Source organism: Saimiri boliviensis, chromosome 1 (genome assembly GCF_048565385.1).
Source record: "Saimiri boliviensis isolate mSaiBol1 chromosome 1, mSaiBol1.pri, whole genome shotgun sequence".
Classification (NCBI taxonomy): domain Eukaryota; kingdom Metazoa; phylum Chordata; class Mammalia; order Primates; family Cebidae; genus Saimiri; species Saimiri boliviensis.
The window spans coordinates 259,285,561-259,299,444 of NC_133449.1; the positions used below are offsets into that span (position 1 = coordinate 259,285,561).

Here is a 13,884-nt window from a genome sequence, read left to right on the forward strand (position 1 = left end):
AGTTCTACTAGAGCATGAAGAATATTGACAACATGGAATCATCTCTTTGAGAAAAAGTCACTGTTTGAAGATAGGAAAAGGTACAACTCCAGAAAATGTAATTTAACTTTTCTATGAAAAGATTTCAAAAAGTCAGCATGCTATAAACAGGAGAGGAAAAAGGAATAATTACTTTGACCACCAAATCAGAAGCCAGCGCCTCCTTTGCCCCTTGGATTTGGGCACCTGCCGCTCTGTAGTGATCATCTGAGAACTTGGAGGCTTCGCCCGCACCCGATTCCACAACAACATTAAAACCCTGCTTGACCAAGCTCTGAACACCAGCAGGAGACAATGCCACTCGCTTCTCATTTTGGAATATCTCCTTGGGGACTCCAACAGTCAGTTGCTTATATGGAATTCCTATAAATAAGCAAAGCAAAAAATATATACATTTGGTAAAAAGCAAACAAAAAATGTTTAGAAACAGATTTCAGAAAATTGAAAGGGGCAGTATTTTCTTCAAAATACACAAGTGCAAGCCACTGTTCAGAATGATGTTCCTCATCCATACTTTATTTATAATATTTATAATATTTTATTTAATCAATTAGCTTTCTTCAAGGAAAATAACAAGCTTAGTTTATTTGTAGAAGGAAACAAAATGAGTTTAGAGATCCCTCTGTATGCTGACTCCACTCTTCAAACTAAGCCCCTTGGGTTGCGGCCTCCTTGTCCTTACCTTTAACAAAAATGGAAGTAATTAGCTGTTTTGAAGAACAACTATATCTTACACACTTTGCTGGCCTGTCACACTCAAAGTTCCTTCCAGGCAATTTCGTCACAGACAATTCCTCATAGATTTCTAAATGTTGTATCTTTTTTTTTTTTTTTTTTTTTTTTTTTTTTTTTTTTGTGACGGAGTTTTGCTCTTGTTACCCAGGCTGGAGTGCAATGGCACGATCTCGGCTCACCACAACCTCCACCTCCTGGGTTCAAGCAATTCTCCTGCCTCAGCCTCCCGAATAGCTGGGACTACAAGCATGAACCACCATGTCCAGCTAATTTTTGTATTTTTAGTAGAGACGGGGTTTCACCATGTTGACCAGGATGGTGTCGATCTCTTGACCTCGTGGTCCACCCGCCTCGGCCTCCCAAAGTGCTGGGATTATAGGCATGAGCCTATATCTTAAGACTCTACACACTCAGCCACTTAGACGAGGGATCAGCAACTGTGTCAAAGATAATCATCTACAGGGCAGAGAGGGAAAAACAGCTGGCGCAGCTTACGAGATAACTTAAACAGGAACTCTGTCCAAGGACACTCCATGTTGGCCAGTGACTACTCAAACCACTGGGTTCTCTCTCAAGGACTTTGAATGGGAGACCCACAGAAAGGGGCAAGGAGAATAGATCAGTGCAAATGTTATTTGTAAGCACAGCTATGAGGTGATCAAAGGGAAGTCAACAGTAACAGCGGCAGCAACATCAGTAGTAGATATTTAAAGAGAGAAGCTGGGTCACAACCATGAAATCTACAAATAACGTTCCACTTATCCAAGGAGTAGATGGGGGTTTCTGGTCTCTCTTACTTGCCAAGAATCCACACAGTAAACCCTCATCGCAAAATATAATCTGATGTGATTCTGTTCCTTGCAACCCAAAAAAGCTTATATAGTACAATGCTATATTTAGATATGGTCCAGACCATCTTTAACTACAGGACATCAGTTTCTCCTGAAGTTTTACTTAACATGCGAGCATAAACATCTTTTAATAAAGAGTATGTGTTTTTATATAAGGTTTATGAAAGCTTAGGAAATCCATTTTTACAATCTAAGATCTGAATATTTATAATTTTAAAATGAATGAAATTATCCCTACAAAGTAACTTATTAAGACTTTAGAGAGATTAAGTCAACCTTTGAACACTGTCTTCGATTCCACACTATTTATATAGTAATAATTTACAGTACACAAAAGGCAAATAATACTGAATCTTACTCCTTGCTTGAAGGAAAGGGAGGAAAATAATAGAAAGCTGGCCAATATTAAGATTGACATACAGCGCCGGGCGCGGTGGCTCAAGCCTGTAATCCCAGCACTTTGGGAGGCCGAGGCGGGTGGATCACGAGGTCGAGAGATCGAGACCATCCTGGTCAACATGGTGAAACCCCGTCTCTACTAAAAGTGCAAAAAATTAGCTGGGCATGGTGGCGCGTGCCTGTAATCCCAGCTACTCAGGAGGCTGAGGCAGGAGAATTGCCTGAGCCCAGGAGGCGGAGGTTGCGGTGAGCCGAGATCGCGCCATTGCACTCCAGCCTGGGTAACAAGGGCGAAACTCCGTCTCAAAAAAAAAAAAAAAAAAAAAGATTGACATACAAAGCTAAATCACATATACTTATCTCATGTTCACTTATCTGACAATCTTGAGTTGTCAGGCTCTATATGCCAAAAGCAAGAAAGGTACCAAAGATGACAGATGTCATGTCAAAAGGATTTAGAAGCCAATGTGAAAGGGCTTCCACTGACCAAATATGAGATAATTTGAGCACATACAAGGGACAGAGAAACTGGCTAAACAATACCAAGAGGATTCAATCAACCAAACCTATAATGTTGTAAATTCTACAGAGCAACAATGAAATTATTCAGTATATTAAAAGGAAAAAGGAAGAGGGGAACTTATAGATAAAAAGAGACAAAAGAGATATAGCAAATATAATATGTGGCCCCTGTTTGGATCACTCATGGACCAATCCAACTGTAAAGAAAAAGAGGACAGATGGACATGCAGAAGGCAGGAAGACAGGAAGGCAGGAAGGTAGGAAGGTAGGAAGGCAGGCAGGAAGGCAGGAAGAAAGGAAGGAAGGCAGGAAGGCAGGAAGGCAGGCAGGGAGGGAGGAAGAGAAGGAGGGAGGGATGGAGGAAGGGAAAAACAGTTGAAAAAATATGAATACTGACTGTAACTGGAATTACTATACTCTTCAATATGGTAATGAACTTACAGTTACATTAAGGAAAAAGCAGACTCCTTATCTTTCAGAGATAAAAAAATAATTAGGAAATATTCAAGAACCAATGAGATCTTGATGTCCATGGATTTATTCACAAGGACAATTTTCATGTCTTCAACACAGTTATTTACCTTATTTTATACACAATTTTAATACACAGGATAATCTGGCTTTCCAGAGCAGTTTAAAAGAAAGCATCTGAAGATAAAGTTGGAAGCTCATAGGGACAGATACCCTGCCAATTGTTGACTTGTCATCTGAGAACAAGAAAAGAGGCTATAAAATCTCTTCAAGGCAGACATAAAATCTCACAACACCTAGCAGTTTAGGGGTCCTTAATGAATAGACAAATAGTCCTACAAACTTAAAAAAACAAAAGAGGCATTATTCTGTGTCATAAAGGTTGCCCCTCAAATATCCATCCTGTTCCTCCACCTTAGTAAGGAAATGTCATTTTTAGCTGGGTATGTTGCCATCTAGAATAAAAGACAAAATGTCTGAGTGTCCCTCACAGCTATAAACAGCTACATATCTTAGCTCTGCACAGTGAGGTGACGTGATAGAAGTACTGGGATGGTCTCTGGGCAAGACTAATGAAAGAGAGTTGACTTGGTTTAGAAGGACTCCATTTAGCTTCTCCTCCTCCTGGCCGGTACCCCAGGACAGAAGCAAGTAGACATCCTATCAGGGAAGGCCTTGTAGGCCGCTGGAAGGCTTCAGATCTTCCTCTGTAAGAACTAGGAAACAAGTGGCAAATTTTGAGCTGAGGAGTGACATGATTGTACATTTTAAAAAGATAATTCTCAGTGTCCTGTGCAGAACAGACTGTAGGGGGCAGAGGTAAAAAGCACAGGGACCATTTAGGAGGCTGGTACATCAATCCAGGTGACAGATGATGATGGCTTGGACCAAGATGATAAATGTAGCAATGGCAAGAAGAGGCCAGATTATAGATATAGGGAGAGCTGACCTATACCTACTAGGAGAGTAGAATGACTGCAGGGTTTCTCACCTGAGCAACTGCAATCAAATTGCTACTTACTAAATTGTAGACCAATTAATATACTTAATTCCTAATTCCTGAGCATAGATGAGGTGTACGTGGTACAATTCTCTAATACTAACAAGGAATTAGAAAAGACTTCTAGGAAAAATGGTTACTATGAGCAATAGCCTCCAGGGACAACTCAATTGGTTTATCTTTTTTGTTTGTTTTTTTTCCTATTACCTTGTCTTCTCTGTTAGCACTGTGAATCAGGAACCTCTATAGTGCATGGAAAATATGACAGCACTTACTTGTTTTTTATTTATAATGATCACTCACAAGCATCAGACCATAAAACTACATGGCTTTTCCTTTTATCTATTATCAGACCTATTAGTTCCTATGACTTAAGGTTTCATTTACAATCACTGAAGTGAGACTTTACCTTGTTTTACAGGGGCTTTACACCACAGGGCTTGGTGAGTATGAAATGTTCGTAAAAAATTCTTCTTCCCACGTAGACCCTTACAGGACCCCAAATTGCTAAGTAAAGGACACGAGCAGCCAGTCACCACTGTTTTCAGTAGGTTTGCCATGTTGATATGCGTTCTCAATTTTCAGACTCCCCAGTTTCCTTGAAGGCAAATCACTAAGAAAACAAAAAATAGTATGTTTACATGCCAAGAAAAAAAAAAAAACTCTTTGTCTTTTAAACATGAAAAACATTTAAAAACACTAATCTAAAGAGCTGGAAATATAAGTTATATATAAACATCTACAAATAATTTATTTGCCAAGTTCTTTACTTATAGAAGATGCTCAAAATTCATTTCTAGTTCAGGCATTTAAAACTTTTAATCAATTTTCCCACTAAAATTGGAGTTCTAAACTCACTATTCAATTCCAAGCCTAGGTCATATAATCTATTTGATCCTTAATATAGCTGGAAAGGTTAAATACACACACACATATTGCTACAGAATCAAGTCATACCTGAGATGAAAGTTATCTTCTAAGTCAGCATGTCCAGCAAAAAGTGCATGTAACTCAGTTATCTTTGAATTTCCCTTAAATTACCTAAAATACTGTAAGTACAATGGTGACTTACATTTAGCCACCAAGTCATACCAAACACACTGACATCCTATTCACTGCAGCAGGATGCTTATCCACTGAGACCTCTGAACTGAAGCTGACTGAGTGAGTGAACACAAGATTCATGTTTGCCAAGTGTACCTCTCAAGAAAATTAAACATGCATGATATGTGACTCTAAAAAAGAAAGAAAGAAAAATGCCATAGTATCTTTATCAAATAGGCTTGTGCTTGCAGATGTGGCCAAAACTATGTACTCTTTGGTCAGTGGTCTTCACAGATGGCCACTTTTTGCCAGTTCTAACCAGGCTGGGTAAAGTGTCTGGGCTTTGCTGTTACTAAGGCTTCAGCAACTACTTCCGCCACGTTCCTCGACAGATTCCCAGCAATGCATGAAAGGCACTCCCACTGTCCCCACAATTCCCAATAGTCCTCCACACCTTTCTCTTCTTTCTTTCAGAAATGGAAAGAAGCTGAGGACTTAGAATTTTATCAGCCAAACTCAGCTAACACTGCTAACTATGCCTGTAAGTTCTAATGCATCATGTGGACCCTCACAGGACTGAGCACCTGATCCTAGTGGGCCCTGTAAGCGATTTTCTAGACTCCTGAAGGAGAAGGACTTAGCTTATTTTTAATTTCAGAACTGCTGCCACTGGCCAGGAGTGGTGGCTCATGCCTGTAATCTTAGCTCTTTGGGAGACCAAGGCAGGTGGATTGCCTGAGCTCAGGAGTTCAAAGACCAGCCTGGGCAACATGGTGAAACTCTGCCTCTATTAAAAATACAAAAAATTAGCCAGGCATGGTGGTATGTACCTGTAGTCCCAGCTACTCAGGAGGCTGAGGCATGAGAATCGCTTGAACTCAGGAGGCAAAGCTTGCAGTAAGCCGAGATCATGCCACTGCACTCCAGCCTGCCAACCTGAGCAACAGAGCAAGACCCTGTCTTTAAAAAAAAAAAAAAAAAAAAAAAAAAAAAAAAAAAATGCTGCTGACACAACTCCCTGAAGAAATGTCTTTAAAATACCAGACAGCAACACTGGTAATGGAAATTTTTAATCCAGGGAACATTTATTTGTAAGATGCCCCTTAATTCAACATATACCAAGGGCAGAGTTTGGCCATTAAGACGAATCAAACTGGAATTTTGTTGGAGATAAGAAGTCAATAAATAATAACAATAAGAAGTAGAATAACACAAGTTCAGAGTCCTTTGAAAGATCAAAGAATGAGACTGTGTTCTCGTCGACAGCTCAGAAAAGGAAGGGAAAGCCGTTTGAGATGAAGAGAATAAAATGAAAGATAGCTAAGGAAGAAAGAATACGAGATGTGTTTTGGCATGCAATTAAAAATGTGTATGAATAATTCTTTGCATTTGGACAAACAGCTTTACATGCTCAAAGTGTTTCCACATATCATGTCCTTTCATTTCAGTTCCAAAGTATTCTCAAGTCCCATAAGTACCCTACTCATTCATTTATGGGTCACATCTAGGGTTATCATGACTTGAGAATAAAGAGAAAATTAGTTCAAAATTCAGCTACACATTCAAACCCTCTACTGAATCTATGCCAAAACCTAATAGAGAAGCAAAGATGTTTAAAAGATTATTCTTGTCTTGGGGGAGATTTTCTTCCCCCTACCTTTGCTGAATAGCCTACTTCTATGCAAACCTCCCCACTTACCCAAGTTTCTCTTCTTGGATCATCCCAACTCCCCAACAACCACCATTTTTATACGGCTGACAAACATTTCCCAGACCTCATCAGTAAAAGAATGAACTGAGCTTTAATAGAGCCCTGTATTGTCCAAATCTGCCACTTGCTCCCTGTTCAACTTGAACCTTCCTGCGCCTCAGTTAGCTCAACTATAAAAAGAGCACGGGTTTCTAAGGCCATTTTAAGCTCTAGAAATTTTATGATTAGATGAAATTTTGTAATGCTTTAAAGCTGAAGTCCCATTTCATGGCCTGAAATCTGGAAAATTTGTCCCAACTACTTGGAAAATGGTAATTTGAGTTCAGCTGATCCCCGGCAGGGGCATCAGATATCAGTAGGGCCAAAGCCTTCATAGCCAATTTTTGTGAAAAATTCCACTTAATTCAACTGTGAACATACAGGGCGGAGATCAGGAGGTCCTTTGTTAGCAAGAGCAGTGCATATCACTAAATCTAAACTGAATACAAATGGCCCTGAAAGACAGAGAATTCTTAAACCATCTTATCATTGGCCTGTACAAGTTTATACCAAAGATAGTACTTGGTCTTAATCATCACATTTTCCTCCATCTTTACTGTAAAACTCTCATTTACCCATGTGTTCCTGTGGCTTTGAAGCAATAAGGAAAAAAAATCTTTACAACTCAAAAACTGGGAAGAAAAAAAAAAACCCACAACTTTTTTAGCATGGCATTCATATGGCTGTTTAATGTAACTTACGTGGGTTATTTCCCATAATAGATATTAAAATCCTTGAGGGCAAGTGCCCAACCTACAGAGGGAGAGTAGCACAGAGACTTAAGAGAGTCAATTCTGGATCTGTGGATTGGAAGCCCCCACTCTACAACTTACTGGCTGTGTGACCTTGGGAAGACGCTTAACTTCTCTGTACTTAATTTCCTCATCTTTAAAATGGGGAATAACAGCACCCAGCCAGGGTGGTGGCCCCACACCTATAATGCCATCTCTTTGGGAGCCAGGTGGGAGGATCACTTGGGGCTAAGAGTTCAAAACTAGTGTGGGCAACACAGTGAGACCCCCATTGCTAAAAAAATAAAATAAAATAAAATAAAATAAAATTGTTTTTTTAATGAGCAGGGCATGGTGGTGCAAGTCTGAAGTCCCAGCTACTTGGGAGGCTGAGGTGGGAGCATCGCTTGAGCCCAGGAGTTCCAGGCTGCGGTGACCCACGATTGTGCCATTGTACTCCAGCTTGGACAACAGAGTGAGACTCGAAAAAATAAAATAACAGCGCCAACCTCACAGGGTTGTTGCCAGGATTGAGAAAACAATAACTTTATAAGCTGCTATATTCATGGTATTACCTCTCACCCGGTGTTTTGCACAACACAGAGGAAGTCAGTATTTTTAACTGAATGAATGAATAGGGCTAGGTGACCTTAAGCCTAAGTACCTATTGAGCAATTCTTCAAAGATTTTCAGAAAATTTTCTTCGAAAAAGAAATGTTGGCCAGGCGTCGTGGCTCAGGCCTGTAATCCCAGCACTTTGGGAAGCCAAGGCGGGTGGATCACCTGAAATCAGAAGTTGGAGACTAGGCTGGCCACATGGTGAAACCCCGTCTCTACTAAAAACACAAAAAACCAGGCATGGCGTCCCATGACTGTAATCCCAGCTACTTGGGAGGCTGAGGCAGGAGAATTGCTTGAACCCGGCAGGCAGAGATTGTAGTGAGCCGAGTTCGTGCCATTGTACTCCAGCATGGGCAAAACAGCGAGACTCTGTCTCAAAACATGAAAAGGAAATGTTTGTGCAGCCTTGTGGAAAACTGACTCTATCAGCAAAGATAAGCGGCCTGAGCGTGCCTGCTGGAAAGAAGGCGATCCTAAACTGTTAATAAAAAGTCAAGGTTTGCAAATAAAAGGGGTGCAGTGAACAAGAGGGGTACACTTGAAATAAGAAGAGTAGGTAGTCTCTTAAGCCCCACCCACTGCTCTGAATAAGTCTGTCCTACAAGACTCTTGACAAACAGACCACCTAAGGACGGGCCAGCACCGCAGGGTGAATAAAGGACACTGGCAACCATAAACAAGTCACGCTTTTAAGCGAGACATACCAGCAAGGACAAAATACCCTACTGGGCCAGTTTCGGCTGGCAGACGCCCTGACTTCTCCCACAGTCACAGGTGCCATGGCTACTGCCACCAGTACCGCCCCTTGCTCGGCAACTGCCACCCCTCTGCGTGGGACCGCTATTTATAACCTCCCTCAGAAGCCGATTGGCCGAGGCTGCAAATAGTCATTCCGGCTGTTGAGTTTGAACCAGCTCTGCCAGGTCGCCCCCTCGGCTGTTTCTTCCTCCTCACCAGCCTGGGTTCCAAAAGCTTGCACCCACATCGCCAGACCACCCCGATGCACACTCACAACTTGGGCTCGCAATCTCCTTTGTCCCCAGCCGGGCACCCTCTCTGAACTTCCTCAAAGGTCAAGCATACCTCAGGGGCGTCCAGCTGCCTCCTCTCTGGCTGAATTGCCCTTTGAAAGTCCTCTATGACCTCCGTCTCCACCACCCCCAATCTTGCAGACCGAAAAGACCCCGTACGACTCTCGGTGTCCCCCAAAGCTGCAAATACCTGCACCTGCACAGCTGCCGCCTCGTTGCCTGCCCACTGCCGGGACTCAGTTCCCGAATCCACCCGCCCACTCCCTTCTGCGTCGCCCCAGCAGGAGACGAGAAAGCGAGCCCAAGAAGCACGGTTCTTCTTCCCCACCCAAGCCTGAGGCCTTCGGACAGCCCCGTGCACCCTGCGCCCGGGGCCCCGTCGACCCCGTCCCCCTTTGCTCTTTAACAGGTCTTTCTCTCCGCTAGGGCCATGGGCATCAGGAGAGGCCCAAGCCCCTTTCCCAGCTGCGCCCTAGGCGCGCGCCCGGCTGCCTGCAACCGCCAGTGCCGCGCTCACCTGGGCCGGGAGGGTGGCAGCCTTGGGCTGTGCCCTGGGGGCCGCGAGGGGACGCCGCGCTGGCAGACCAGGGCTTGGGCCCCGCGGCACTGCGCTTCCAACCCGGAAGAACAGCCCCAACTCCGCGGCGGCGAGCAGCCACGTGACGGGAGCTCTGCCCTCTCTCCGCGGCTCGCGCCCCTTCCCCGCCCCGGCTTTCTTCCCTCCAGGCCCCCTCCACCCCATCGCTGCGCGCTCTCCGGACCAGAAGGTGACCTCACGAAATGCCCTCTTTGAGCTCAAAGGCTGGTTACCCCAAGGGGCCCTTCCGCCCTCGGGGGCAGCCAAAACCTCTTTGTCTCTTCCTCTGCCCGCGTGCCCCGGTCCCTCTTCCCCGCTTTCCCTCCTCTCGTCCTTGTCAATCAAACCTGGTGCCAAACGCGGCCGCTAAAGTTTTCAGGGACACATTTGCTTCTCCTCGTGAAGAACCAGTTACAAAGCGTGATTTCCTCTCTGGGGTCCCGTCAGAACAAAGAAACAGATAATATAACTCCACTCGGGGTACCTGCCTTTCCTCTAGCTCTCTAGGAAAAATCAGAACTTCTGTAACAGAAAAGAACCCAAGGGAAATGGTCAGGCAGAGAAAGGTTGGTGAAGGGCGGGAATGGGGGCGTTGACTTTCCGTTCTGACAGGAGAGGTGGAGTTAAATTCCTCAGAGACGACGTCCAGGCCTGAAAATCAATACCCATCTACGTGCTTGTTTCCAACAAGAGAGCCAGCCTAGAAGAAGCTGGCTAGTGTTACTGCTAGTACGAATATTCCCCAGGCTGGAAAGCACCCCGGTGGACGTTATGAGCTCTCCTGACCAGGCCTCTGCTGTTTTCCTAAAACTGTTAACAGACTCCGAACCCTAAAGACATAGTCGTTCTTTCATACAGTTCTGTTACTTATTCTGCAGGTGTATTCTGACTAAAAGTGGGAGTGGGAGGAATAAAAAATACAGTGTAAAATGGTTCACTTGCCCAACACTTAATCATCATGAAGTGTCAGTAACGTCATTTCTTTCTATTAATTGAAATTTTGATACAAGTAAAAGAATTGTGAATCTAAAAGGCATAAGGCAAAACAGGTATTCCGTATGTTTAAAAAGAAATGAACCGCAGAGAATCCCTTACTTTGAGAACTTGTGTTGTGATTAACCTACATAGAAGGTCATTCAACTAATGGATTCCCGATGCAATCCAAACTCACAGACAGGAAAGGTCACAGCCCCATGTTTTAAAATAATAATAAGCCATGGTAGGTGTGACCATAGGGATAGTTTCCAGATACTGAAGGTACAATGAAATGGGAATAGTAATGGATAAGGATTTTGAACTGTTATTGATTTAAAACACTTTTGGTAGGTGTCCGGAGTGGCTGCCTTCTCTTTCAGGGATTAAGAACTTCTGGTTCCCGACTGGAGACAATTTAGTTCTGAGGGACATTTGGCAATGTCTAGAGACATTTTGGTTGTCACAACTGGAGAGGGAATGTATCTAATGGGTAGGGGCCAGGGATATTACTGAACATTTTGCACTGCACAGGACAGCCCTCATGACAAAGCATTATCCAGCCCCAAATGTCAACAGTGCTGAGGCTGAGAAATCCTGGCTTAATGCTCAGTACATTATTAATTTGACTTGCTTATAAGTTTACATCACATGAAAACAGACTCAAAGATAACATACTGCTTTTTCACTTTTGAAAATAGTGAATGGAAAGCATATAATAATTTTAATAGCAAGCATATGATTATTTTATTCTGCTTACTTGTACAACATAATTTGGGTGTCATTCCTTCAGGTGAAAACATTTGTCATTTGGAATGCTCTGTTTTATTCCTTAAGCATCTACATACAATTACAGCATATCATTCATAAAGGGAGTCTCCAAAGAAAATAGGATTAAGTTCCAAAAGTTTGCTTTTAAGTTTGTTGCTTGTAAGTCTTAGACACTGTCTTTAATAAAGTTTTTGTAGAGATTTGATATTCGCTATTAAGTTGTAAGTGACTTTCCCATTCTGATATCTACTCCTTCCTCTTTATCTTGATGCACAAACTCTCAGAATAGTACCTCTCACATATGTATAAGTTTTCGTTACAGATTGTTCTATTACTGAATAATTTTTAAAATATTTATTTTTTTATTTTTTTATTTTTTTTTAAAGAAGAGGAAGAAAGAGAAAGAGGAAGAGGGAGAGAGAATGGGGGTATTGCTTTATTGCCCAGGCTAGAATGCAGTCTAAATATGGGTATGCCTATAACTGTCCTTAATAATGGAGACATAAAATAAAATGAGGGAAGAGAATAACAAACAAGGAGCCCACCAACATTTCGTTTAAACTTCTAAGTTGATATGATGTGGTACTGATAAGAGTGTATATTTTGTATATTTAAAGTGGAGAGTTCTATAAATGTTAATTACGTTTACTTGTTCCAGATCTGAGTTCACGTCCTGGATATCGTTGTTAATTTTCTGTCTCATTGATCTGTCTAATATTAATGTTGAAGTCTCCGACTATTATTGTGTGGGAGTCTAAGTCTCTTTATTAGTCTTATATGTCTGGGTATTCCTGTATTGGGTGCGTACATATTTAGGATCTTTAGCTCTTCTTGTTGTTGCATTGATCCTTTTATCATTATATAATGTCCTTCTTTGCTTCTTTTGATCTTTGTTGCTTTAACAACTATTTTATCAGAGGCAAAAATTGTAACTTCTGCTTTTTATTTATTTATTTTAGCTCTCTGTTTGGTTGGTAAATCTTATTCCATCCCTTGTTTTGAGTCTTTGTGTATCCTTGAATGTGAGATGGGTCTGGATGCAGCATACTGATGGGTTTTAGTTTTTTATCTAAATTGTCTGTCTGTCTTTGGATTGGGGTATTTAGTCAATTTAAATTTAGAATTAACAATGATATATGTGAGTTTAATATTGCCATTTAATATTAGCTGGCTATTTTGTCCATTAGTTGATGTAAATTCTTCATTATATTGATGCTCTTTTTGGTATTTTTTAGAAAGGCTGATACTGTTTATTCCTTTCTATGTGTAGTGGTTCTTTCAGAAGCTCTTGTAAAGCAGGGCTGGTGGTGATGAAATCTCTGAGTGCTTGCTTGTTCACAAAAAACTTTACTTTTCCTTCACTTATGAAGCTTAGCTTGGCTGGATGTGAAATTCTGGGTTGAAAGTTCTTTTCTTTAAGGATGTTGAATATTGGTCCCCACTCTCTTCTGGCTTGTAGGGTTTCTGCTGAGAGATCTGCTGCAAGTCTGATAGGCTTCCCTTTGTGGGTAACCTGACCTTTCTCTTTGGCTGCCCTTAGTATTTTCTCCTTCATTTCAACCCGGGTAAATCTGACGATTATGTGCCTTGGAGTTGCTCTTCTTGAGGAATATCTTTGTGGTGTTCTCTGTATTACCTGGAGTTGAATATTATCTTGCCTTACTAGGTTGGGAAAATTTTCCTGAATAATATCCTGAAGCGTATTTTCCAGCTTGGATTCATTCTCTTCGTCACATTCAGGTACACCTATCAAGCGTAGATTAGGTCTTTTCGCATAGTCCCATATTTCTTGGAGACTTTGCTCGTTCCTTTTTATCCTTTTTTCTCTAATCTTGTCTTCTTGTTTTATTTCATTGAGTTGGTCTTCGACCTCTGATATTCTTTCTTCTGCTTGATCAATTCGGCTGTTAAAACTTGTGCATACTTCACGTAGTTCTTGTATTGTGTTTTTCAGCTCCATCAATTCACTTATATTCCTCTCTAAATTGTGTATTCTTGTTAACATTTCGTCAAACCTTTTTTCAAAGTTCTTAGTTTCTCTGGATTGTGTTAGAACAAGTTCTTTTAATTCACAGAAGTTTCTTATTATCCACATTTTGAAGCCTGCTTCTGTAATTGGAACACACTCGTTCTCCATCAAGCCTTGTTTCGTTGCTGATGAGGAACTGTGATCACCTGCTGAGGGAGAGGCGTTCTGATCTTGGGTATTCTCAGCCTTTTTTGGCTGTTTTCTTCCCTTCGTTGTAGATTTATCCATGTGGTCTTTATAATTACCGTCTTTATAATTGGGTTTCTGAGTGAACGTCCAACTTATTGATTCTCAGCGCCGAAATCTGAGCAACCCACTGTGCTGACTAAATCAGCGGCGTT

General features: G+C 41.8%; 1 protein-coding gene across 5 annotated transcripts in view; it reads right to left on the minus strand.

Moving 5' to 3' along the window:
* The window catches only part of NNT (nicotinamide nucleotide transhydrogenase), a 92,232-nt gene extending 81,879 nt beyond the window's left edge, over nucleotides 1-10,353 (minus strand). Inside the window, exons 1-4 of one of the 5 annotated variants that reach the window (XM_010336626.3) lie at nucleotides 10,119-10,341; nucleotides 4,975-5,066; nucleotides 4,427-4,630; nucleotides 173-402 (exon numbers count right to left, since the gene is read on the minus strand). In XM_010336626.3, the coding sequence (XP_010334928.1) occupies nucleotides 173-402; nucleotides 4,427-4,577 (381 nt within the window). In that variant the 5' untranslated portion in view covers nucleotides 4,578-4,630; nucleotides 4,975-5,066; nucleotides 10,119-10,341. Of the gene's footprint in view, nucleotides 1-172; nucleotides 403-4,426; nucleotides 4,631-4,974; nucleotides 5,067-9,711; nucleotides 9,835-10,118 lie in introns of those variants that run through there. The other 4 variants (XM_074386054.1, XM_010336627.3, XM_003925878.4 and 1 more) reach the window with 4 other exon arrangements.
* Between the last annotated feature and the right edge of the window lie 3,531 nt (nucleotides 10,354-13,884).